Below are 27,027 nucleotides of genomic sequence, written 5' to 3'. Positions count from 1 at the left end.
AAGCACCAAAACATTATGTTAGACAACAAATTTGACAGAAAAAGTAGTTCATTACAGATTAATGCTATGTAGTAATTACTGTATTTACGAATTTAACACCAAAATATCACAATGCATTGAAAACATTGACTACAAAAATGCGTTGGATAATCCAGAACGTTGGATAAGTGAGTGTTGGATAAGTGAGACTCTACCGTATCTATCTATCTATCCTTGCCTGCCTTCTTTCCTTCCTTATTTCTATCTATTTTTCCTTCCTTCCTTCCTCACACCTATTCTTCCTTCCATCTATCCTTTCTTCTACGTCCATCCATTTCTCCTTCCTTCCGTCTATTCTTCTTTCAATTTATCATTTTTTTTCCCTTCCTTACATCTAATCTACCATCTATTCTTCCATCTATCCCTCCTTCCTTCCATCTAGCCTTCTTTCCTTCCTTATTTATTTACAGCATTTATATTCCGCCCTTCTCACCCCGAAGAGGACTCGGGGTGGATCACATTACACATATAGGCAAACATTCAATGCCTTTTAACATAGAACAAAGACAAGACAAACATAGGCTCCGAGCGGGCCTCGAACTCATGACCTCCTGGTCAGAGTGATTCATTGCAACTGGCTTGCTCTCCAGCCTGCGCCACAGCCCGGGCCCTTCTTTCTTTCCATCCATCTATACTTCTTGTCTTCCATCCTTCCATCCCACCTTCTTGCCTTCTTTCCATTCCTCCCTCCTTCCATTCCTTGCCTTCTATTTATCCATCCATCCCTCTTTCCTTACACTTATTCTTCCTTCCATCTGTCATTCTTTCCTGCCATCTATCTTTCATGCCTCTGGTGGCCTAGGGGATAAAAGCCTCGTGACTTGAAGGTTGGGTTGCTGACCTGAAAGCTGCCAGGTTCGAATCCCACCCGGGGAGAGTGTGGAGGAGCTCCCTCTATCAGCTCCAGCTCCATGCGGGGACATGAGAGAAGCCTCTCACAAGGATGGTAAAACATCAAAACATCCCCTGGGCAACATCCTTGCAGATGGCCAATTCTCTCACTCCAGAAGCAACTCCGGTTGCTCCTGACACACACACAAAAAAAAATCATCATCCCCATCCTCCTTCCATGAAGATTGGAGAGAGATTTGTATTTCTTGGGGAGCAAGGCCTGCCGAGTACGAGGAGGCTGAGGCTGGATCTACACTACCCGATATCCCACGACCTGGTCCCAGATTATCTGATTTGGATTACGAGTCTACATTGCCAGACAATCCGGGGTGATCAGATAATCTGGGATCAGATCCTGGGATATAGAGCAGTGCAGATCCAGCCTGAGGCTCCTTCTACACCGCCAAATAAAATCCAGATCATCTACTTTGAACTGGATTATCTAGCAGTAATGACTCATATCATCTTGCTCAAAGCAGATAATGTGGATTATCTTGATAATCTGGATTATATAGCAGATCCCAGGGACCCAAAAGGTCCCAGGTTCAAATCCCGGGAGCGGAATGAGCACCCGCTGTTAGCCCCAGCTCCTGCCAACCTAACAGTTCGAAAACATGCCAATGTGAGTAGATCAATAGGTACCGCTCCGGCGGGAAGGTAACGGCGCTCCATGCAGTCATGCCTATGGCCACATGACCTGGAGATGTCTATGGACAACGCTGGCTCTTCGGCTTAGAAATGGAAATGAGCCCCAACCCCCAGAGTCAGACACGACTGGACTTAACACCAGGGGAAACCTTTACCTATAGCAGTGTATAATAATAATAATAATAATAATAATAATAATAATAATAATAATAATAATAATAATAATAATAATAATAATAAAACATTATTTATACCCCGCCACCAAGTAGACCCTAGTGTTCAAACCATCACGCCATGCCGGCTCTCAGAAGGATGTAAATGGCGAAGAAAAACAACTCTCCATGGGTTTTTGTTTTTTTACATACATCAATGACAAAAAAGGAAATGTCTTTCTCTAGTCTAGCAAGACTCTACTTTCCTTCCAGAAATCACTAAACTGTGAAGATTTGAACTCTTTTATCCATCTCTTCTGAAAGTACAAGCCTCTTTCCAAAATGAAACAGACAGGTATTTTTCAGCTGAGAAGAGAGGGCCACCCCAATAAACAATATGGATACTCTGATGGTTTGAAATTTTGTCCTGTCCCTTTTATCACTGAACCAAATGGCTCTTACTTAATGAACAAAACATAGCAATGGTCACCTATTCCTACTGTTTTTGATTTTTGAAGTTTAATACCAATCTTACCTTGCTTCCTTAGTTTTCACCATTCCTTAAGCTTAGTTTTAAAGCAACACTATTAGTTAAAGATCCTTTATTTATACGTTTACTACTGGTACAATCGTGACAAAGCAAAATTATACAAGGATAGGTAGTCTTACTATATATAACTTCAGCTTATGTATTGCTGTTCTGCAATCCAAGCTCTAAAATAAGACTGCACTCCACTCCGTTTATAAACTGCAATTATGCAGCGCATTAGGCAATGTATTTACCTAAATGTAATCTTTTTACAGTTCACGGCTCTCCCATGCTGAAATACATATCCATAAGCAAAATATGCAATGTGTTTTTGCATAGCCAAAAAGGAAGCAGGCAGTAGGAGTTATACAGAAGGCTCATATGAGCCCAAGAATTATACAACTTGTGACTCACCAAGACTGACACTGTCCTAAAAGGAGCAAAATAGTCCTGGTTTTGCTGCTCTCCAAGAATGACTAAAACTGGCAACCCAGTAGTAAGTCAATATATGGCTGGTAGACTATTTCACATAAGCAGCGTCACTAACTGCACAGGTTTCTGTGTGCCAATACATGATTTGATTTCATTTAACATTTGTATCCGGGTGAAAGAATTTGCATTATTTGAACCAGCAGTTTTAATAGCCACAATCTAGACATCATTCATTATCTCAGAGCAGAAACACTACCATCCCTTCTGGAGGAAGCTTTTCTCCCTCTCCTACAAAGAATACAATTTACAAGGCAATGGTTTCCATTAGCACCCCCGACAAGTGGCCATCCAGCCTCTGCTTAAAAGCCTCCAAGGAAGGAGCCTCCACCACGGCCCCGGGGAGAGAGTTCCACTGTCGAACAGCTCTCACATCAGGAAGAACTTCCTCACTGTGAGAGCTGTTCGACAGTGGAACTCTCTCCCCGGGGCCGTGGTGGAGGCTCCTTCCTTGGAGGCTTTTAAGCAGAGGCTGGATGGCCATCTGTCGGGGGTGCTTTGAATGCGATTTCCTGCTTCTTAGCAGGGGGTTGGACTAGATGGCCCATGTGGTCTCTTCCAACTCTACTATTCTATGATTCTATGATTAAGTAGAGCAGGCTGGATGGCCTCTCTTAGTTTCTTGAATAACCTATTCATCTACAGTCCTTAGTATTTCCTTTAGTAGGAACATTATTTTGAAGACAGTAGCACATGCTGGTATTTGGAGGCTGAAGATCATGTGAACAGGACAACTCACCTGAGCTCACCTGAGCTGTTCCATCAAAAAGAATGAGTAAGGCCCCCTTTTAAACAAAATGTGTTCCCCGTGAAAGTCACATTTAACTAATTTTTGTAAGGCATTTTGTGTCTATATGGCTATTGGACACTGCTCTTATTAAGGCCTATACAACAATTAGTTCAAAACACAGAAGAATGCAATACCTTCTTTCCTCCAACCTTCTTACAAGGTGAAGTCATTTGAGATTCACACAGAAGACGCCTGTGTCCTACTAGTGAGTTTGCAAGGAGAAAATCTTCTTCTTTCTGTCATCTGCTTTGAAGACCAAAATGCTGTAATCCTTAACAAGCTTGGAAATATATTCCACAAATATTGGGATGGTCACAAATGAAGTCTACACACATATTAAGACATAGATGCCAGCCTAAGCCTCATTGCCCAAACAAGTTTCCAGAACTGGCCAGCAACACCACTGGCAAGCAGGGCTAGTGGTATGAGCTATACGTTGAATGTACACTGCCATATAATGCAGTTTGAATCTGAATTATATAGTCAGTGGGGACTCATACAATACAGTTTAACTGCATTATATAGGTCGACACTGACCATATTGTACAGATTCAAACTGCATTATATGGCAGTGTAGATCCAGCCGTTGTTCTTCAGAATGCGTCCTTGCTGGGAAGAGTAGCCATTATTTGGATTTTCCCTGAGTAAGGAAACAACACCATGAAAATACAAGGATGCAGAAGCATCAGTGCAAAGAATCTACATGACACACTGAAGAGTAAATCCAAAAGTGACTTTTTAAAAAGCTTGGATCATTCGGGTAGTATAGAAATAAACTTCTGTATTTGAACACACTTTAAAACATTGCTTTGAATTGTTTGTAGCCATATAGGTACAGACAAGAGCTGCCCTTATGCAAGATCATCAATGAGCACATCAAACAGATTTCTTTTGCAGAGCCAAAAACGGCACATTTCTTCTGGTATTTATCAGCATCTTGAATAGAAGACTGTGTGCCAGCTCAGGTCCCCAGCATATGTTGGAACTGCTCTGTAGAAAATACAATAATGTCAAAGGCCTGTGAATACAAGACTGCTCAGCTCCCGCTAATAAACACTCAAACAAACACACATAGGCAGAAACCATAACATTCTAGTGATTCTGGCTGTGAAAGCCTTTAACAATGCTTGAATAAATATCCTTCCAGGATCTGGCCATTTTGGGGAGGGGGGGATTATTTACCTCTCTGAAGCTTTCCACAGAGGGAAAGAATATTTTTCTAGAGTTGTTTGAGCTGTTTATATGTATTGAGGCTTTTTAACTAATTAAGACACTACTATTGATGCATGCCCCTGATACAACAAAAAATCTGAAGGACAGCTCAGGATATTACCCAGAGCAAGACACAGGTGAGCATTAAAATGTGGTTGCCAATGTCTTCGGGGACAAAGTTACACGTTACTTTGAAAAAAGGTCCCCAGCTCTTGAACAAAACAGTAAATATGGTAGTCTGGAAAACAGTCCATAAAAAGGAAACCTATCCACAGTACATCCTGCATTGTCACTTTTTATGCATCACTTTTCAATCCATTTGGTACTAAAAACAAAAGAAAATACTAAAGTTTCAGTGTAATGATCTGATCTGCATACACATAATCAATATAAATCCATGTTGTGATTTTCATGAGGACGCAATGTTCAGTACTTGAACAATCCATCAATTGATATATCCAAAACTTTCACAACTACCAAAAAAGTCCTACAAAACAGCTATGAACATTTTTCACAACTTCAAATGTATGTCCAGCCACCTGCTCCCAAACCAGGTATTTGGATATAGTTGGAGATGAAGGACTCTCTAGTTACAGACTGAACATCCAACAATTTAAACTGTTAGGAAAATTGCATGGTTTTATTGTATTATGTAGCACTGAAACATCTGAACGACAAAAAAAATATCTGAGCTGGATTCGAGCTGCTGTTCTTTTCTTTCCTTTTGTTTCTTTGGAGTATTAGAAAACTTGTCAGTACAGAAACACAACCTTTTGTGTTATGGATTCTTCCCAAGACATGCCGGTGACACAAAGATTTCCCTTGTCAAATGCAGCTAAGTCTAACTTCCAAACATCATGCACAAGGAGCTCTTCTAGTGATACAACAAAAACTCTTCGGAGGGGCACGTCACAGGTCTTGCTGGCTTGCCATAGTGTTGCAAATTTGTGTATGATATTTGGAATGTTCCATGAGTGTGAGTAATATCTGCAAAGAGGAGAGGAGAAAAGAAAAGGACAGATGCCTCAGGGATGCTGTCTCAACCAAAGTTGTGCAATGCTAGCCTGAACATGTCATTGGTGCAAACCCAAGCATCATTGATGTTCTTTAATAGAAAGATCTGGTGGAATCCCATAATAGGATCTTCATCAGCCTGTGAAGACAGAAGAAAAATACACTTTAGAAACAGATATATTCTAGCAGGAGAATTCTGGCACTAGTGACAGATTTGTCATGCATACGACTCCATTCAGCAAAACAATATAAAACAATCACACACCCTTCCGCCAACCCACCAAAAAGGTTTAATATATCCTAGGATTTGGGCGTGCATTCTCAGTTTGAATAGTGCATCATTATTATGTCATGGACAATATTCAAGCTACTAGCAAACTTAGAGGTGATCCCTTCTCACAGTAGCAATTACTACTGAGCTATAATCTGTGCTTATTGAAATTTGAAAGTGTTGTTCTTTTTGCAATGTAAATTTTAAACAGAATTTATCAACTAGGGTTCCCTTTGTGCCTTAAGATTCTGAAACACTTTGCTCTGAGTTCCACAAGAGAGTGTCATTTAAAACAAATAATAATTTTCTGTTCAAGCTTGAAGATTATGATGTACAAGAGGATATATATTATAAAAAAATACAGGAGGAGTCTGCTACATATTTTTCCACTACCACATGTCACAAAATGGGACTTCTACCATGGTCATCACAAAAGCAAACGGCTAAATTGCTTCTGCTTCCAAAAATAAGACAGAAGGATGCCTGAAATAACTTTTTGGTCCCATAGTATTTTTTGCATAATTACAAAAGATGGATAATAATTCAATACATCTGTTGTTAGGCTACCACATAAACTCTGGAAAAGACAAGAGGAAACTATCAGTTACATCTGCACATGAATATCATGCTTTCTCCAAGTTAATTGTGGGTTGTCTCTTGCACTGAAATGGAAATATTGTACTGCATCCATAAAGTCTATCTTATAAAAATATTGTTATAAAAACTATTGTTAGATCTGAATTCCATTGCAATTTTTAGGTGTTGAATGCCCATCCATGGCCCCTTTCTTCCCCCAACCCAGAGTTCAGGTAAACTACTTCCGCTAAGACTGAAATTAGTGAAAATCCTTTACAAGTGCATCTTGATAGAGCGGTGGAGAAAAATAAAACTACTTCCCAAGAAGCAAGTCCTTTCACAAGCAAGCATTTCACACAATGATACCATTTGTTCCTTCCCTTACATATTAAAATTCAAATCAGATAAATGTAGCATAACCACATATTCATGCTGTGTGATTCAATAATATTTTTAGAGTTACAGTTTGAAAACACTAGGCCAACTCTTTATTTAAAACCCAACTTTTTATGAAGCCTTTGGGTTAGACCTTTAATTTTCATCTTTACTTCAAGTAAAGTTTGTATATTTGCAGCTCTGATGCTGATGCTTCTCCTTTGTTTGCTTTCCCATCTCTAAAGTACTGTTGTAATTTAGGTATTTTGGAGCAGAGACTTGACTTTTTATTATTACTCATGGACCATCTGGTACTTTAGAAAGTATTCTGCCTTTGTTTGTGGATTGTTGCCTCGCTCTGCGAGATAAACTGCAAATATGCCTACAGGCTTTAGAGAAGACAGAAATTTCCAGACATATAGAGGTAAGCATTCACTGTATGCCACATGTATGTCCCACGTTTCTAAAGTCTGGCATATGTTAAGCAGGCAACTGACTGGCAGAAAACAAAACAGTTATGCTTTATTAATTTTGCAGCATTTGCTTCCTAAGAGAACCCACACCTTTCTTAATTCAGGAGTCACAATTCTGGGTCAAGCAAAGTTTTCATTCTGCAGTCCTGCATTGATAACACACAAGCAGCAGTCATGCTATTCAGGCTTCAAGGTCAACTGGGAGACAGGAGCAAGCAGAAGGCTTCTTACTCAGTGAGGACTGCAGAGTTCAGAGGGAGGAGGAGGCAAGAAGCTAAAGATTGTGGAGCGCTAGCCTGAAGACTTCATTGGTACAAACCCAAGCACCTTGCAAGCTTTTCAACAAAAAGGTCTGATGGAAACCTAGAACTTGGTCATCATCTGCCTGAGCAGAAGAGGAGAGAAACCATTAAATGGACAGGTTCTGAAAACACAGGATGCCTGTTTCACTTGGGGTTTATTAAGAGTGCATTTACTGTGTGTACCCAGAATGTGCCACACTGATACTTGAACTGTTGATGGACAAGTAGACAAGAAGCAATGTAACAAGTGGAAAGGGAATCTATTCAGTTACTTACTAGTCTAATATTTACATCACAGCTACAAGCTATATCTTTTCATCTTAACTGTTTTGCAAGAGGTTTCCCTATATAATGGGTTGTTCGTGTTTTAAATAATGACCACCAATTTTGCAAAAACTAGCAGCTTCTGTTCTCTGAAACTATGAAAACATAAATCTGCATTACTTTTGTTAATTCTTGCACAGTGCAGTATCTACTCCATTTGGCATATATTCTCCAAAGTTCTTCATAGCTCTTTACATAAGAGAACTTTTAAAAAATAAAATGCCATTGAGTGGAACTGGGTCCTAACTTAAAAAAATAAACTGAAAAGTGAGTTTTAAGCCTACTAAAAATTGTTTATCTGTAAAGATACACCAAGTAACACTAATATTCTGGTATGTTGATATGAATCTGGTTTCTCATTTTGAACAGCTGTCTACATGCCTTCTTTGTGTTTCTGATCTACTGAACCAGGTTTAGTGATGCAATAAATACACAATGCATAATGAATAACGTTAGAGGCAGTGTTCAACTGAACATTCAGAAAGTAAAGGAAAAACCAATGCTCTCTGCTGTCTCATCCTCTCTAGATCTGCCTGAGAAAATGTATTAAACAAATTTCTTACAAACTGCAGAAGCACAAGCTCTTTTCTACTACATTATATTTGGACAAACTCAGGAAGAAATATAACTTTGAGATAATAAGTTTCATCTAGTTTCTGTATGCAAGATTGGCATATCCTCTGCTGGCATATCCTTCTGTTCATACAAACTGAACACTAGTCAATAAGAAATTACAGAATTACCAAAACGAAACAAGACTGTGTGATAAAATAACAGATTTTATTGATTACACACAGATTATAATGGATGCACATTACAGATGAATACAAATAAACATCCTTTAACTGATGGATAAGAATTCTCACAAATGTGGTCACACTAGTTATCAAAATATACCAGGTCATGTCATGTATTTTTCCCAACCAAAGGACATGCTGCTGGTTTTCCCTCTGAGGCCAGAAGTTGCCATGAGAATTGCGGGCTGAAAAGCCATTCCTCTCCTTGGAATAACAGGCCAAATGAGGAGAAGGTTGCAGTTTATCAAAGGACAGCCAGAACCATCATTATCAGAAGGATGAAGTTAGCAGTGAGCAGAAGGAGCTGTGAGGTCATTTAAAGGCAGTTTTCGCAAAATTAATGGACCTATACAACAGATGTGTCTTGCTAGCTAAAAGTGCCCACTTACAGACCTACAAGGACTCTGTGTCCCAAGGATGTTCATACAATGCTTTTCATTCCTAATTCTTCCTCAGTCTTCCTAGGTAAACTGCAATATACCTCTCGACTCTACACAGTTAAATATGTCACCTATAAGCTAAATACATTGCTCTCCATACTGACCTGAAATTCCATAAATGCTTCACAGTTAGTACATGATTTATTTAATATACAACTTACTTTTCTGTCCAAATTATGTCACTCAAACTGGGTAACAAGAATAAAAATCAAATACCCCCTTTCTTAAACAATTTTTTTCAAGGGGACAGATGTTGCGGATGGAAAATGGGAGAAGAGGCATGGAGGGAGAACCTGTTTTCTCTGATTTTTAACACTGCTTCTAGTTGCTTCCAGAGAACAAGATAGTCTTCTACACCCAGAGCTGTACTACAGTCTTAATAATTTCCAGAGAGGCAGTTGTGTTATATCTGTAGCACTAAAATTACAGAATTGTAATGACAGTAAGACTAATTTATCAGCACAAATTTCTCGGTCATAACAAAGTGATTTTTGTTGGAAATAGCAACTTTTTAAGCCTTCACTATTTATTTGTTAATGTATGTTTGCTAATCTGTATTATATGTATATGTTGATTTTCCAGTTTGACTGACCTCTTTGGTGTGGGAGGGGATAGAGATGTGATTGTATTGAGCATGTTTAGACTCAAAACTCCATTTTGTTATCAGTATGTGTTTGGACTTCAATGGAAGCAGCTGTCATTTGAATTTATGCAGCAACAGTTTACTATATGCTTAATTTGAGAAGCAGTGAGTACAATTATACTTTGGACTATGGTTTCTCAACACAGAGAAACTACATCCTATCTATAACTGAACTTTAATAAGAAATGTGCATGTATGGTGAATTAATACAAAATGTTTGCGAGTAAACAAGATACGTTATTTTTCTAAGGAAGACTTTTGTTTTTTTAATCTCTGAATGCATATTTTAAACTAATAAGTTTCAAGGGAGTGTATATCTTTTGGGCAACTGCAACTACAATTCCAATTTCAACTTCAAAGAAACATCTTGAAAACTCTGCTAACCAAATATATTTTTGTAGTGGCATGTCTTTGTTTCCTGGTAGTTCAAAGACATGATTCTTCAGTTTAACAGCCGAGTTATCTGTGTGCCATTATGTGAATGATTATAAACATCACTTGTTCAAAGGGTTGACTTCTAACAAGGTCATGCCTTTCCTTGACTAGTGGTTTTCAAAAGGTATCTTCAGATGTTCATGGAGATTCACATTTGCCAAACGGATATGACATCATTTTTCTTTTTCAAAAAGGTGGCAGACTTCCGGTTGGCGTGAGCCGAGGCAGGCTGCTTCGGCAGAGCGCTCCTGCTTTAATTTTATTTACTTGTTTTTATTAGCCAAGTAGTTTATTGCCCTAGTCTTTTATCAGTCAGGGAATGTGTTTGTGCTTATGTTTCCCCCTGCTCACTGTTTCACGGCTGGGAATTTGTGACCTTGCAGTATCAGCAGGGCAAAGGACAATTGAAAACAAACTGAATAACTTTTTCAAAAAGGTTATAATTGCCATTCCCCCCCCCCCCCCCCCAAAAAAATATTTGCAGTATTACAAGGTGTTGGAACTCAACTATATCCTGCACAGGTTTATAGCCCTTATTAAGGAAATAGAAAGGCAAATGAGTTAGCCGACAGGGAAAGCCTTTCCCCCATTGCTCTCTGCCTGCTTCTCTACTCTCTCTCTTGTTTCTTGTACTGATACTTCTCAGGGACATGCCTCTTTTCATTCAAAGTTTTCAGATGGCATGGCAATCCCATTTTGTTCTTCTCCTGTGAGTATGGAGAGACAAGATGTCTCAATATAGCTAGATAACTAGGTCCTAACTTTCCTATATAGAAATGCAGATCTTTGAATAATGTCTTTTATAACTTTTAAAGCTTGACTCTGCTCCTATATTGCTGAAGCTCATTCACTCCACTCTTGTTAGCTCAAGAAGCTTCTGATGTGCTAAAACTGCTGCTGCTGTCGTTTCTTCACATCATAAATGCTTTGTTTTTTTGAAACTGTCAACACAAGATTCTTTGTTGGTTTTCTTTTTTCACAGGGCACCCATTGAAATAAAGTGAGAGGATGTGACCATAGGCATCACACAGCTTTTCGAATGAACGAAGCTCCCAAATGGCTGCTGTCTACAGTCTGAGTCATAGGCTCACAATTACATGACACATTCTTACCAAAATCCCTACAATATTTGTTCAGGTTTCTGTTTAAACTCTGCTGTCAGAGAGGCAACAACTGCATATAAAAGCACTGGTCCCACTTTCAGTTACTTGCAACCAATAGATGGGACTTGCTCAACAGCTACCACTGAGGTTATGAGGAACTTTATACCTCAGTCATAATGTTTATCACCTTTGTTTCAACCAAATGGAAAAGCCACTTGGTTTCCACAATTCAATCAAAAACAGATTGTCTCGCTTGGGGTAGTGGGGGTAGATATTTGATACCAGATTGATCAAAGATTTAAATGTAAAGCAGCAGCTTTCCTTCAAACTTTTACACACATTTCTCTATGGGTACTCATTCTTTTTCTGCCAAGATCATCAAATAATGAAAGGGAAACATGTAAGCCCACATCCTATCTATGGCACCCAAACTATGGTTTATACCCAAAATGGGCCTTAACGGAGCTCTAAAACACCATTTCATAGGGTTCAAGGTTGAAAGTAGCACATACCTTAAGCTGCCCTACTACCATACTGAGTATACAGCTGTCAGGTGTGGGTTGATGGTCTTCCGCTGTGATACTGTGTTGTATTTTCTGAAAGGGAAGGCTCTGTAATGGAAACAAGAAACTCTTTAACTCACTCTCACACAATTTCAGTTCTGTATGTGAAAGAAATGTGTATCTGATTGACTAAGTTCAAGACAAGGAGATATGGTATTCAATGACCCAAAGGTGTGCTTTTATTAAAACCTCAGGATTAAGGTACACACAAAAGCTAGGTATTGCTTACATGAGATGCTATAGAAGTTAATGAAATCATACAGATAAACACTATTGAAACCACCACGTAGGAAGTGACAACTGTACTGTATGAGGAATGTGCAATGAATATGACATCAGATGTAAAGCTAGAGATTATCTCGCCCAGAGAAGCAAATCTATCAAATTTCAGACTGAATAAAAATCTATCACACATTAACTGCTACTGCAAATACTTACTGAGAGTTTTTCAACAATAGCTGCTTTGCCCTGAAATTGTTGTCCTTCCCACGTAAGGCATGAGGCATCTATCTGAAATAATAACAGTAAGAAAATCCAGTCACAGTCTGGCTGAAAGGTTTTGCTTTGTACAAACCATTCTTGATCCCCCATAGAAAATGTAATGGCTCTATACAAGCCATTATTAAACAGCAATTGCTTCTTAAGCACAAAGTTAGCTAACTCAGGCAGATGCCAAAAAACATGCCTCAAGAGACATTTCCTAACAATTCATGCTGGCTGCTCCTTACTCCAGAATGCTGTGAGATCACTAATTCAATCTTTTGCTCCTCAGCCCTTTTTTTGTATATAATTTTTATTAGTCATTTCCAAATATTTTTTCCCAGAGGATATGGTAGGGAAAATAGAATGGGTAGGGTGCTCATGTTAATAAATTAAATCTTAACAAATATCTAGTAAATCGATGAGAGGGAGGAAAACTGTATAAAGGGCAACCTCTCTGCAAGATGGCAAAGTGTTGCCATTACCTTTAGTAAGCACCCGAGAGGGAAGTCACCACCTGCAGAGATCACCAGTTTTATGGTGTCTTTGATCTGGTGGAGATACTCCAATATGATGATGATGATAACAATAATACTATATTTGTAGACTGCCCTGTTTCCCCAAAGGGACTCTGGGCTGTTTTCAACTAAACAAATGAGAGTAAATAGAACTAGCACACACTGCAAAAGCTTTAGTGACATAATTGTAAATGTAATTCTGCTTCTCAAGCTCACAATAACTGACAGGCATTCCTAGATATTTTAAGGAAATATACAGAATTGTGGTTGGGGGATGAAAGAGATGTAAGCAAGCAGTACCGAAAAATAAGTAAAGAATTAAAATAAGTAAAGAATCCTGTTCTAGTATCTACTTACGTATATTGCTCCTAATTGAGTTCTGTCTGTATCAAATAACTGGTAGTAATGCTGTACAAAGCTGGAACCGATCTGTTCCCAAATAGGCTTGTCTCCCATTCTGAATCCTTAGCTGGAGCCTGCCAATGAAAGTACAAGAGAGACCAGTGAAATGTGACTCAGTATGGATTGAAACCATCAGAACCCAGAGCACCCCCCTTCTCCCAGCACATTTCTGACTGTGATGAAGCGACAGCTCCTTAAAAGAAACCCAGTGGGGTCTGGATCTGAAAACAGCCCCCTTTCCCTCATTCATTATGCATATGCAAATATAAAAGAAGAAGAAAAATCAGAAAAACAACATTTTGGATAAGGGAGATTCAACCTGTATTTGCTGTTGGGGTCTCACCGAAATATTAACCAGAGTTGACCCTGTTGAGTAGCCATATGGGTGTACAATAAAACACCCCAGCATTATTATCTGAAAAAAGGATCTGTGGCAAATTGTTCCAGAAGCAATTAGGCATAAAGGAACATGATGCTGATGAGGGAAAGCTCAGAGCAGAGAGATCATCAGTCCCATGTTTTGCAAAAGCAACTATACTCAGCTTGACTTGCATGTTCATTTTAATCAGGGATTAATGTGACCATGGAAACATAGGCAGTTCAGAGGAGTTTGTGGATTTTGAATGGGACTATCATTTGACATGCTATAGAGAGCAGAACTCCATTTCAACTTAGTTTTTAGAATGTTTGTATGAAATTGTTAACAGCTATACAATTTTCCCTCCCTGTGTATGCGTGTGTGCGTGCCTTCAAGTCATCTATGGCAACCCCATGAATTTCACAGGGTTTTTATATACTCAGTGATTGATTGCCTTTTCCATTTTCTGAAACATAGACTACGGTACTGGTATTCGTACCCTAGCAGTTATTTATTCTTAACTTTTAATATAATTTTTGCTTAATAATAATTCCAACAGTAAAAAAAGGCTATGATACATTAGCAAGGTTAACACAATACCAAGGTTAGAGGCAAACCTTTCCAGATGCACCACAAAAAGGAGAGGTGTGTATGTGCCTTCAAGTTACTTGGCTGCCAACTTATGACAACCTCATGAATTTCTTAGGGTTTTTCAGACATGGTTTTGCTAGTTCCTTCCTCTGAAATATAGCCTATACCTAGAATTCATTGAATGTTTTCCACCTTACTAGGCCCTTGCGAGAAGAAATCTTAGATGTCTGTCCACATTTTTAGAAAAGTAGTCAGAAATACACACTGCCCCATGAGCCTTTTTCCTTTTCTCTGAGCTGGATACAGGAAGTGGCTAATGAAGTCACTCCATTCTGGCCCTTGCAACTGTTTTCTAGAGTCAGCATCCCACCTTTGGTTGGACAGGAGACAAGTACAGAGGCATCTGGGCTTTTTTTTTACAAAGGTCTTGTGCAAGCGGGTCCTCCACATTGTTCTTACCCTCATCTGAGTTCCTTGAGGAAAAGCTCAGCATGTGACTAAGCAGCTGGTGGTAAAAAGTTTTTGAGGGTTGCTTTTAAGTATTTCGAGTTTGGGATTAGGGGGATTCTGTAAATAACAATCAAGATTCATTATGCTTCGTTATGTGTTCTGCAGAAGATTCATGTTTATCACAGACAAGTGGCTGTTCTTTCTAAATAACAATAGTATTAAGAGCAAATTTCAACCTCTTTGCCATTTTCCCATTAGTAAAAAGGAAAAACAATGTTTCCATACTGAAATTGAGCCAACAAGGCAAGTTAGGATTATACAGCCAATAGGATATAAGAAGCATCCTTTTCTGTCTTTCTGAAATATTACTGAAAGTTTTCAATAGATTACGTTATTCAGCAACAATATGAAAAAGACTGCCCCAATTGATATGGAATCATAAACCCTCTAAAGCAGTGGTTCCCAACTTTTGGTCCTCCAGTTGCTTTGAACTCGCAGAAATCCCAGCCAGTGTACCAGTTGTTAAGAATTATGGGAACTGAAGTCCAAAACACCTAGAGGACCAAAAGTTGGAAACCACTGCTCTAAAGACAGCATTTAAAAATGTATATATACACACCAATAATTATTATACAGATATTACAACATTACCCCAGAATATCTTTCCACATAAATATAAAGGAGGGCAGAAATAATTTGATTACAATCCATATACAGTATTCAAACAAAATATTAACCCTCATAAACTTCTTTTCCAACGTAATGCAAAATGTTTTTCAATGTATATGGGCAGCTACCATTTCTATACAGTCTGACAGCCTGAAAAAATAGAGTGGTTTTCAATGCAAGTTTTCGTTGCTCCCTTCAAAGATAGGGTCAGTGAAGGTGGATTTCCTAACATCAACCACACCTTTTCGCTAATAAGTTTCACACCATCCACATAAACAAGTATAACTTCAACCAATAGTTTTTCAACTTCAAATGTTGTTTTCAAAGTATATGAAGGACACTTGCATTTTCACCACAGAGCTCAAAATAAAATGAGTAATTTTGGTATAGCTGCATCTAGTATGAATTGGCCACAAACATTATTCTAACTAACAGCGGGGTCCTACTTGGGAAGCCAGCCCACTCAGAAATCTATGAGCCTATACAAATCCACTCAAATGTTGCCTCACCATGAAAACAGTGGGTAAAATAGAAAAAGCAGCAAGGTGAAGGGAAGAACATTTTGTACAATATGTTTCATACTGTGACTATGGCCCTCATAAAAAGATTTTCCAAATACTCGTTTTCTCTTCTTGTTTTGAGTAGACCCCCCCCCCCCCCGATATCGCTCAATTTGCCAAAAGCATTATTTTCGAGGACAAGTAGGAAGAAAACCAGTTTTGAAAATATTTTAAAGGTAAGGAATTGTGCTATTGATATAATTCCTCGTCACCAAGATATAAATAAGGAAAAGCATCTTACAAATTCTAATTCATTGCCCTAGAGCAGTGGTTCTCAACCTGTGGGTCCCCAGGTGTTTTGGCCTACAACTCCCAGAAATTCCAGCCAGTTTATCATCTGTTAGGATTTCTGGGAGTTGAAGGCCAAAACATCAGGGGACCCACAGGTTGAGAACCACTGCTCTAGAAGAATGACACTGCGATTTGTATGCATCATGGATTCAGACTAATCCCTCTATTATTTCCCAATTCACATTCATAGAATCATAGAGTTGGAAGAGACCCCAAAGGCCATCCAGTCCAATCCCGTCGTGCAGGAAAATCAATCAAAGTGCTCCCAACAGATGGCCATCCAGCTTCTGCTTAAAAACCTCCAGAGAAGGAGACTCCACCAGGCTCCAAGGCAGCTTATTCTACTGTCAAACAGTTCTTACTGCCAGAAAGTTATTCCTAGCATTTAGGCGGACTCTTATTATCCTGCAATTTGAATCTATTGCTCCATGTCATAGTCTCTATGTCCGTTACATATAACGGACATAATTTTACTACACTGTTGTATATAATGGGACCTGAGTACCCACAGATTTTTGGTAGGTGGTGTCTAAGGTACCCTGCCTCTTTTCTATCCCCTAATCAACTTAAAACATACATGTGACTAAGCCAGGGTTCCACAAACTAAGGCATGCGGGCCAGATGTGGCCCTCCAAGGTCATTGACCGCCTCTTGCCCTAAACTTTATACTTAGGGTCACCCTCCTGAAACACAACAAAAACAAGTCTAATTAACTTGAATATTTCATCAATCAAAAGCAGGCCCATTGAAATATTGGTAAGTCCATGTCTGTCAAAAGTGTTCTTCATTTCAAATATTATATTGTTCTCTCACGTTTTTGTTTTGTTTTTTTGCACCAAATATAAGATACATTCAGTGTGCCTAAGAATTAATTCATGCTTTTTTCAAACTATGGCTTGGCCCCCCAACAGACTGAGGCACCATGAACTAGCCCTTGGCTTGAAAGGTTTGAGGAGCCCTGTTCTAGTGATGAGGTCCCTGGTGCTGTTCAGCTATGGTTCCCAACATCCCTCCCTCCCCATAGGTCTTTCTGGCTGGGGCTGCTAGGAACTGCAGGGCAAGAGCTCCCTCCCAGGAACCCAAAGGCTGCTCACCAATGGTTCCTCTTCATCCTGGAAAGAAGTGACGAGTGGAATGCCGGGTTCAGTCCTGGGCTCAATACCATTCAATATCTTTATTAATGACTTGGACAAACATTTAGAGGGCCTGCTTATCAAGTTTGCAGATGACACCAAGTTAGGAGAGATAGCTAATATTTCAGAGGACAGGTTCAGAATTCAAAATGACCTTAACAGATCAGATTGGCCAAAACTAACAAAATGAATTTCAACAAGGACAAATGTAAGATACTTCACTTAGGCAGAAAAAAAGTGAAACGCAGAGATACAGGAAGGGTGATGTCTGGCTCGACAACAGTCCATGTGAAAAACATCTTGGAGTCTTTGTGGACAAGGTGAACATGAGCCAACAGTATGATAGAAGGTAAAGGTTTTCCCCTGACATTAAGACTAATCATGTCTGACTCTGGGGGGTGGTGCTCATCTCCATTTCTAAACCGAAGAGCCGGCATTGTCTGCAGACACCTCTAAAGTCATTTGACCGGCATGACTGCATTATCTTCCTGCCAGAGTGGTATATACTGATCTACTCACATTTGCATGTTTTCCAACTGTTATGTTGGTTGAGGCTACCAGCAGGAGCCCACCCCGCTCCCCGGATTTTAACCAGCGACCTTTCGGTCAGCAAGTTCAGCAGCTCAGCAGTTTAACCCGCTGAGCCAACACGGGCAACAGTGTGATGCAGCAGTTCAAAAAGTCAATGGGATTTTGAGCTGCATCAAAAGGAGAGTAGTGTCTTTAGATCAAGGTAAGTCAAAGTGACCCTCTATTCTGCTTCGGTCAAACCTCACTTGGAGATTTAAAGATGGGCTTAAAGCCAACCTTAAAAACTGTGGCATAGACACTGGGAAGCTCTGGCCCTTGAGCGCTCTAATTGGAGGTCAGCTGTGACCAGCAGTGCTGCGGAGTTCGAAGAGGCACGAATGGAGGGCTTAAAGGAGAAACGTGCCAAGAGGAAGGAGCGTCAAGCCAACCCTGACCAGGACCGCCTTCCACCTGGAAACCAATGTCCTCATTGTGGGAGAACATGCAGATCAAGAATAGGTCTCTTCAGCCACCTAAGAACTCACCCCCAAGACTCTATAACTGGAGGACCATCATCCTCGGCCTACAAGGGATCGCTTAAGTAAGTAAGTACTTGGAATACTGTGTCCAATTCTGGGAACCACAGCTCAAAAGAGATATTGAGAAGCTGGAAGGTGTCCAGAGGTGGGAGACTAAAAAAATCAAAGGTCTGGAGATGATGAATCCCTCTGAGGAGTGTCTTAAAGAGTTGACTTATGTTTAGCCTGAAGAAGAGAAGGTTGAAAGGAGACATGAAAGCCATGTGAAAGGATGTCATAAGGAAGAGGGAGCAGGCTTGTTTTCTTCTGCCCTGAAAAGTAGGACTCGGGGTTCAGATGACAGGAAAGGAGATTCCACCTGAAGGTTAGAAAGGACTTCCTGACGGTAAGAAGAGCTGTTCAGCAGTGGAACTCTCTGCTTCGGAGTGTGGTGGAAACTCCTTCCTTGGAGGCTTTTAAACAGAGATTGGATGGCCATCTGTCGGGGATGTTTTGATTGTGGTTTTCCTGCATGGCAGAATGAGTTTGGACTAGATGGCCCTACATGGGTCTCTTCCAACTCAATTATTCTATGACTGCACATGTGCTTTGCCAAGCGCACAAAGGGAGAGGAAACCTCCGGGGACGCCTAGAGAGAAGCCCTCGGCAAAGGCCTCCCGCCCGATTTCCTGAGGGGGCCTTGTAGGCCCCGCCGCCCGCGACACGCCCTTCCCCTCCGAGGGACGCGAGGCGGGAACGAGGCGAGGCGACCCCCCGGGAGAGCTCGGGCCCCTCGCGCACGCGCACTTCTCCCCCCGCCCCGCTCCTCCGCGCTCTCTCACCTCGCAGCTCCAACTCGGCTAATGGCGGCAGGCGCGGCGGCGAAGGCACCGAGCGCGGCACAAACCTTCCGAGCGCTCCCCGCCCGGCCCGCCTCTTCCGGCCACGCCCCCTCGGCCGCCGTACATGCGCATACGCCGGCTTCCGAGGAAACGGGAGGGGCGACTACAGCTCCCAGCAAGCTTTTGGTAGGTGAATCGGCCGCAAGGCACTCTGGGACCCTTCCCTTCAGAGCAGGCGTGGGCTTTCCCCTCAGGTGTTTTGGACTTCAACTCCCACCATTCCTAACAGCCTCAGGCCCATGAGCGGCTGAGGGGGAAAAGGAAGGGCAGGCCTGTAGCGGGTGTGTGTGTGTTAGGAGTTCAACCCCCCCCCCGAAATTTTTCAATTTAAAAAAAAAAACCTGGTTTACTCATGAATTTTAACTGGTTAACCAAATTCCCATGCTAAGTCTATGAGACGATGGGCAACCTTTTGCGCTTGGTGTGTCAAAATTCACCAAAAAAAACCCCTAGCATAATTTGGGTGGTGTGTCACTTTGAGGAAAAAAAAACATAATTTCGCAATATGTATAGTTTAAATAACAAAAATGTATAATTGCAATATATAACTGTATTTAATAAATCAAAAACTATTTATTACCCTTATTTCCATGTACAACAATCTATGGTACCTCGTGCACTTTCCACACTGATTTCTCTCAATTCTAGTTTCAATATAGTCATGAATAATAAATAATATAATAACAATATACTAGTAATAATATGATAATATACTACAATAATAATAGAATAATAATAGAATGACATAATTATATACAGTCTCACTTATCCAAGCTAAACAGGCCGGCAGAAGCTTGGATAAGCGAATAACTTGGATAATAAGGAGGGATTAAGGAAAAGCCTATTAAACATCAAATTAGGTTATGATTTTACAAATTAAGCACCTAAACATCATGTTATACAACAAATTTGACAGAAAAAGTAGTTCAATAGGCAGTTATGTTATGTTATAATTACTGTATTTACGAATTTAGAACCAAAATATCATGATATATTGAAAACATTGACTACAAAAATGGCTTGGATAATCCAGAGGCTTGGATAAGTGAGACTCTACTGTATATATATATATATGTGTATGTGTGTGTATATATATATATATATATAATGTAATGTGCATAATTCCCATGGAATAAACAACAAAACCATTGGACCAAATCACACCAAATTTGGCCACAAAATACATAATCATCCAATCAATCTGCATGCGGCATTGATTGGATGACTATGTATTTAGTGGCCAAATTTGGTGTGATTTGGTCCAATGGTTTTGTTTTTATATTTTTAATTGTTTTAATGTACTTATAATTTCTATTTCAATATTTATTTAAGTGTACATTGTGTTTTAAGGCATTCAATCATTACTTGTATGTAAAGCCGCCTTGAGTACCCTCTGGGTGAGAAAGGGGGGGGGGGGGTTCCAAACTTAAAATGGATTTTAAAATAAAACTACATGAGGCCAACAATTGGATTAACAGTCTCCATAATAGCTATTTCATAGCACGGCTATTTTTATCACATATACATATACTGGCTACATATTTCAACATTTTACATCGAGAACAACTCCTGCATAGTCAGATTTTTCATGTTGATTCCACATTTCTTTTTGATTTTTTTTCTTTCTTGAAAGGTTTTTAAGATAAATGACACTTGGGGTGAGAAGGGCGGAATATAAATACTGTAAATAAATAAATAATCCATAAAACATCAGAGTAAATTTACTCAGAAATCTGATGTTCTATAGGAAATTGGGAAATGTATTGGAAGTAGTGTAAAAAGATTTGGAATATATTATGATTAAACCAATCAGGGATAGTGTTAGGGTTAGGCAGAATATAAACGTATTCTGAAGGGTTCCATGACCAAAAATGTCATGGAACCCTTCAGATGGCGAGGTCACTTAGCCAAAAAAGGTGAGCATTAGATTCAAGTAAATAAGGCATTCAAATCTAGGTAAAATGCATGAAATGTATTTTCTTCAAGAGTCAAGTAGATTGTCATAGAGGACGAAAAGGTATACGAAGATGTGTTATTCATCATAGATGAACGACATACTGTAGCATAACAAAACAAAATAGACTTTATTCAAATTAAGCATTGTTTGTTAGCACCTCAGGATAACCAGCAAGAATAGAACAGTCCAGGAAATAACCAGTCCTGCAATTAAATCAACTGAACATATTTTAGTGCATAATGATGGTAGAAAAGTACCACAAGTGTCACGACACACATCTTTGAAACATTTTCATCCAAGTAGAATGCAGTCTTATTTACAATGTCAGAAAGCTGGCGTGCTCTCTAAGGTTTCAACAGACGCACACAGACCAAACTGAAAACTGTGTGACCAAAGACAACCTCAGGGCACACTCTGTAACCAGGGTGCCTGCATTTCACTTCCCTATCTAAGAAGCACAAGACAGCAAGCAGAAAAAAAGTTAGAGATTAATTCCAAAAATAAAAGTATATAATGGACAATACTCTTGCAAATTCTACTCAAATAACTGGATACAGTCTACTATCTTGTTCAAAGAACAGATCAATTCCCCAATACCTACTGCAGGGCATCCACAAAATCCAACACAATTAGGATTTACATTCTGCTGCTACATTTCCCAATGAACTGCATTGCTAATGACACGAGCTCCGAACTATAGAAAGAGGCTTACAGGTCTTCTCATCTATACATGGTAAAGAAGAACAAGGGCCACATAAAACCCACGGAGGATTCTATACAGTGCTTTACCTAGCATTTTAATTTGCACAAAGTAATTTCTTTTTCTTCTTCATTGTACAATATATGTAAGCAATATATGCTTGTAGGTTTTTAAAGATTATTATTACATGAAATAAAAAAGCACTTTAACCAAAATAAGAATGAACTGGAAAGAACATCATCCTGACACTAGCCAACTCCAGCAAGTCACAATAGTTCCAACTGAAGATACACTAAAAATACAGGAAGTCCATCAAACCAGATGAGCCAATTGTCCTTTATACAAATCTGATTTTTGATTAAAACAGAAGGATCTGAGAAATTGTTCTATTTTTCCCTTCCTCTTAGTGGATGGAACCTGGCATTCTTTAAAAAGCTGGGCAGTAATAATAGTGGTAGGCTTTTATGTGAATGGACTCTTATCAAATGCTCTAAAACAGTGTTTCTCAAACTGTGCTCCTCAAGATGTTTTGGACTTCAGCTCCCACAATTCTAACAGCTGGGAAGCTGGCTGGGATTTCTGGGAGTGGAAGTGCAAAACACCTGGAGGGGTATAGTTTGAGAAACCCTGCTCTAAAGTATTAAACAGAAGAATCTATTTAGTTGTACATATATGTAGTAACAGATTGAAGAGTGCCATCCTTTTTTGATCAAAGTGAATCAGATTAAGACGGGCTCTTCTTTCACTTTCATCCATTCCAAGCATGGATTTGTTTCAATCTGAAAATCTTGCAAACTGAGTTGTCAGTCCACACCTGTGCCATTAAAGTGGTCTGATCATCTGCGCTAACATACAGACACAGTGATCAGAAATTAATCTAATTCCATTAATGTTAGCCAGACTGCACTGCAACTTAAGTTAAAAGGAAATGTACTGCACAGTACTGATTTAAATCAAGCTAAATAAAACATTAGCAAAAGTGACACAAGACACGACTGTTGAAGGGCTCGGGACCATCCAACTATGGCACAAACACAAGAACTCCTATCCGTTTACAGAAGAAAGGCAAACCAGTAACAACAACAACTGCAATATAGTGATGTAGGCCATATGTGTCTATTACCCTCTTTGACTGTTCAGAATCTGCACACCAGAAATGACATCATATTTGGAGTAATCTCCATCAGTAATTTTCTGAGAGATTGGGAGAGACAGAAGAAAAATCCGCAATCCCATTTTCCTCCTGGTCCTTCATATTATGGAAGGATAAAGAAAAAAAATATTTTCCATGGTGCTGTTAAACAAAAAAAAATCTACTAAAATAATCCTGGTATAATGAGAATTGCAGTTTAAACTACTCAAGCGTGAGCTTATCAAATATGTAACCTATCTTTCCTCAAAATTGGCTTTGTACTCAGTATTTGGCAGCAGCTCAGAGTCCTACATGACCGGAATGGAACTATCCAGCTTTACAAAAGACATTTCCTCATGGATGCTACAGATGGACCAGTTTCAACAGACCCCACCATCGGCCTCAGACTTTTAATAACACATAATAACACAAGGGGTACAAGCTGCCCAGCGATCAACCAGAGTGTCCTTCTAGAAATATGTTTGTGAAGCCTTGGCAGGCAAGTCTCATAGGCGTGGACGTGAAAAGTGAATTTTTGAGTCTGGGACAATGTGCCATGGTGGAAACAGCAGCCCAGGCTTCCTGAAATAAGAGGGAAAAGTTGACCAGTGCCTTTCCACTGGCATTCTGTCTGTCATAGTGTAGAGCTGAAGGGATCAAGAGACATTTCCTTAATGATGCTAAAAGGAGATCTGTTGCAACAGCATCCGGCGTCTGCCTCAGACTTATAATAAGACATAATAATAATAATAATAATAATAATACAAGGAGTACAAGCCAACAAACAATAGCCCAGACTGTCCTTCTAACAAGTCTTAGTGCACAAGTCTCATAGGCATAAATGTGAACAGTGAGTTTTTGGGTCTGGCCCAGTCTGTGCTAGCGGACACATAGGGAAGGGAAACATTGACCAGTGTCTTTCCATTTCAGGAGGCATTTCCTGCTGTTGCTAGAGATGGAACGGCATTAAAGGTCTGCCTCAGAGTTGTAATCACTCATCATAATACAAGGAGTACAAGCCAATGAACAACAGCCCAGACTGTTTTCCTAAAAAATATTCCAGGGAAGCCGTGATGGGCCACTCTCATGGTGATACTTGAGTTTTAGAGCCAGGGTCGGCATGCGCTGGTGGACACAGCAGCTGGGGTTTCTTGAAATGAGAGGGAAAAGCGGCGTCCCGCCGGTAAAACGTAGAGCAGAGCAGGAGAGTGGCGCTCATCCGTGGCAACAGCATCGCCCACACTGCAGCATCCGAAGTCTGTCTCAGAGTTGTAATCGCACATAATGATGCAAGGAGTATGGAGTTGGCTGGCAGAGGATCGCCTTTTGATACCGGTGTTGAGGTGCGCAGTTCTCCTAGGAATAGTGGGAGAGGCTTCCTGAAAGAGTGGGCGGCTCTGTCCTTCCCGCGTTCCGGAGGGAGAAGGGGCTGGTGAGGCTCAGAGGCCGTGGCGCTTGCGGTGGCCGCCCATGGTGGCGGCATGGAGGAGGCGGTCCTTCTCGCGGACCTCCTCACGCAGCTGGGCTTCGGCCAGGCGGAGGCGCCGGATGCTGCCCTTCATCTCCTTCATCTTCACCTAATTGATAAATTATATTCAAAAAATTATGTCCAAGTAATAGTGAATGATGGTTTAACAGTGAAAAAAAATATAACACGAGGCACAAGGAAAGGATGTCCCCTTTCCCCAATCTTATTCACAATTGTAATAGAATTATTAGTTAACATAATAAGAGAAGAGAGTAATATAAAAGGAATATGAATGAAAGAGAAATATAAAATAAATACGTTTATAGATACCCTTTTATCAATGAAACATCCAATAAAAGTAAAAGGTAAAGGTTTCCCCCTGACATTAGGTCTAGTCGTGTCCAACTCTGTGGGTTGGTGCTCATATCCATTTTTAAGCCAAAGAGCCAGCGCTGTCCGTAGACACCTCTAAGGTCATGTGGCCGGTATGACTGCATGGAGCGCCGTTACTTCCCTGCCGGAACGGTACCTATTGACCTGCTCACATTGCATGTTTTCTAACTGCTAGGTTGGCAGAAGCTGGGGCTAACAGCAGGAGCTCATTCTGCTCCCCGGATTCGAACTGTCGACCTTTCTGTCAGTAAGTTCAGCAGCTCAGCATTTTACTAAAGTTCACTGCACTAATGGGAGGAAATTTAGGCTCATTTAACAGAATTTGGACTAATAACAAGTCTACAAATTAATTAGAACAAATCAGAATTGGTGATATTTAACTATTGAGAAGAAGAAATAAAAAATAAAATTGGAGGGGAATATAAAAATTAAAGAAACAAATATTTAAGGATAAATATCACAAAAGAATTAAAAACAATTTAACCAAATTAAGAAAGGAAATTTATAAGAAATTATTGGCGTATAAGGTAAAGGTTTCCCCTGACGTTAAGTCCAGTCGTGACCGACTCTGGGGGTTGGTGCTCATCTCTATTTCTAAGCTGAAGAGCCGGTGTTGTCCATAGACATCTCCAGGTCATGTGGCCGGCATGACTGCATGGAGCACCGTTACCTTCCTGCCGGAGCGGTACCTATTGATCTACTCACATTTGCATGTTTTCGAACTGCTAGGTTGGCAGGAGCTGGGGCTAACAGCGGGCGTTCATTCCGCTCCTGGGATTTGAACCCGGGACCTTTTGGTCCGTAAGTTCAGCAGCTTTTATAGGAAGTATACTTGGGAAAAAAATAGGAATTGTGGGCGTTGTAGCCCAAAACACCTGTGTGGCCGAAGTTTGCCCATGCCTGATTTAGAGCAAACTTGCCCGACCTAACAAACTTTAATTACTGATGGAGTTTCTCGGGGTTCACCTGGCTTGATGGGAGTTGTAGTTCACCCACAACCTTATGCGTTCTGTAAAATTTAAAAAATAATTCAGGCAACGCTGAGTAACCAAGCTAGTCTAGAAATAAATGTAAATATATATTTATCTATATCTTGACCTCCAGGAGGGCGATGATGTCGCGCTGCTCGTTGAGCTTCCTAAGCAGTTCCTCGGAGGTGGTGCCGGAGGAGAGCGAGTAGGAGTGGTCGGGGGGCCCGCCCTCGGCCGCGCCCAGGGGCCCGTTCTGCGCCAGGAAGCTGGCCAGGCTCATGGGAGACACCAGCGCGGCGGCGGCGGCAGCAGCGGCGGCGGCCGGCCCGCCTAGCTCCAGCTGCACCGTCAGGTCCATGGGCTTGACGTCCTCGGGGCTGCCGGCGCCCATCCCGGCCCTCAAGGCCTGCGCCGCCTCCGCCGCGCCGCCGCCACTTCCCGCTCCTGCTGCGGCCTCCTGGAGGGTGAGCAGCACCGCGGCCTGGGCGGCGGCCTGGGCGGCCTGGGCGGCGTGGACGGGGGCGTGCCCGCGCGGCCTCCTCCCTCCTCCGGCGCCCTTGCGCTCGTTGACGCCCCGCAGCGGGAAGATGGTGGGCACGCGCACCAGGTAGCTCTTCCTCCCGCCGGGGAAGTGCTCGGAGCAGACGCGGTGGCCCGTGGTGGGCTGGAAGGTGGAGAAGCAGCCCGAGACGCCCGCCCGGGACACGTTCTTCAGCCACAGGCGGCGCAGCTCCGCGTCCTTCGGGAAGGTGTAGAAGTGCAGCGCCTTGTCCCGGTGGGAGTTGTTGTAGCAGCCCGGCACGCAGCACGTGAAGCCCGGCATCCTCGCCTCGCCTGGCGCGCGCTCCCGGACCCACAGGCCCCGCAGGCCCCTCCGCCGCCGCGACGGCGACCACGACGCAGGAGACGCGCCCTCCGCGCAGGAAACGGAACTACCCGCCCCACAAGGCACCGCGGG

At 41.1% G+C, this 27,027-nt stretch overlaps 2 protein-coding genes across 2 annotated transcripts; both read right to left on the bottom strand.

Moving 5' to 3' along the window:
- Window positions 1-5,369: 5,369 nt before the first annotated feature.
- Window positions 5,370-19,546, bottom strand: nutf2 (nuclear transport factor 2). Its single transcript, XM_003225374.4, has 5 exons — window positions 19,389-19,546; window positions 13,422-13,540; window positions 12,505-12,576; window positions 12,016-12,114; window positions 5,370-5,903 (listed from the first exon to the last, which is right to left on the bottom strand). Exons 2-5 carry the CDS (start codon window positions 13,518-13,520, stop codon window positions 5,790-5,792), a joined length of 384 nt encoding a protein of 127 aa, XP_003225422.1. The 5' UTR covers window positions 13,521-13,540; window positions 19,389-19,546; the 3' UTR covers window positions 5,370-5,789.
- A 1,960-nt stretch (window positions 19,547-21,506) lies between these two features.
- Window positions 21,507-27,027, bottom strand: thap11 (THAP domain containing 11). Its single transcript, XM_003225353.4, has 2 exons — window positions 26,197-27,027; window positions 21,507-24,814 (listed from the first exon to the last, which is right to left on the bottom strand). The coding sequence occupies exons 1-2, from the start codon at window positions 26,890-26,892 to the stop codon at window positions 24,677-24,679; spliced, it is 834 nt and encodes a 277-aa protein (XP_003225401.1). The 5' UTR covers window positions 26,893-27,027; the 3' UTR covers window positions 21,507-24,676.

The sequence above is a fragment of the Anolis carolinensis genome, unplaced genomic scaffold, assembly GCF_035594765.1.
Source record: "Anolis carolinensis isolate JA03-04 unplaced genomic scaffold, rAnoCar3.1.pri scaffold_9, whole genome shotgun sequence".
Lineage (NCBI taxonomy): Eukaryota > Metazoa > Chordata > Lepidosauria > Squamata > Dactyloidae > Anolis > Anolis carolinensis.
The sequence above is the reverse complement of the archived record's forward strand: the minus strand, read 5'-3'. Positions and strand labels throughout refer to the sequence as shown.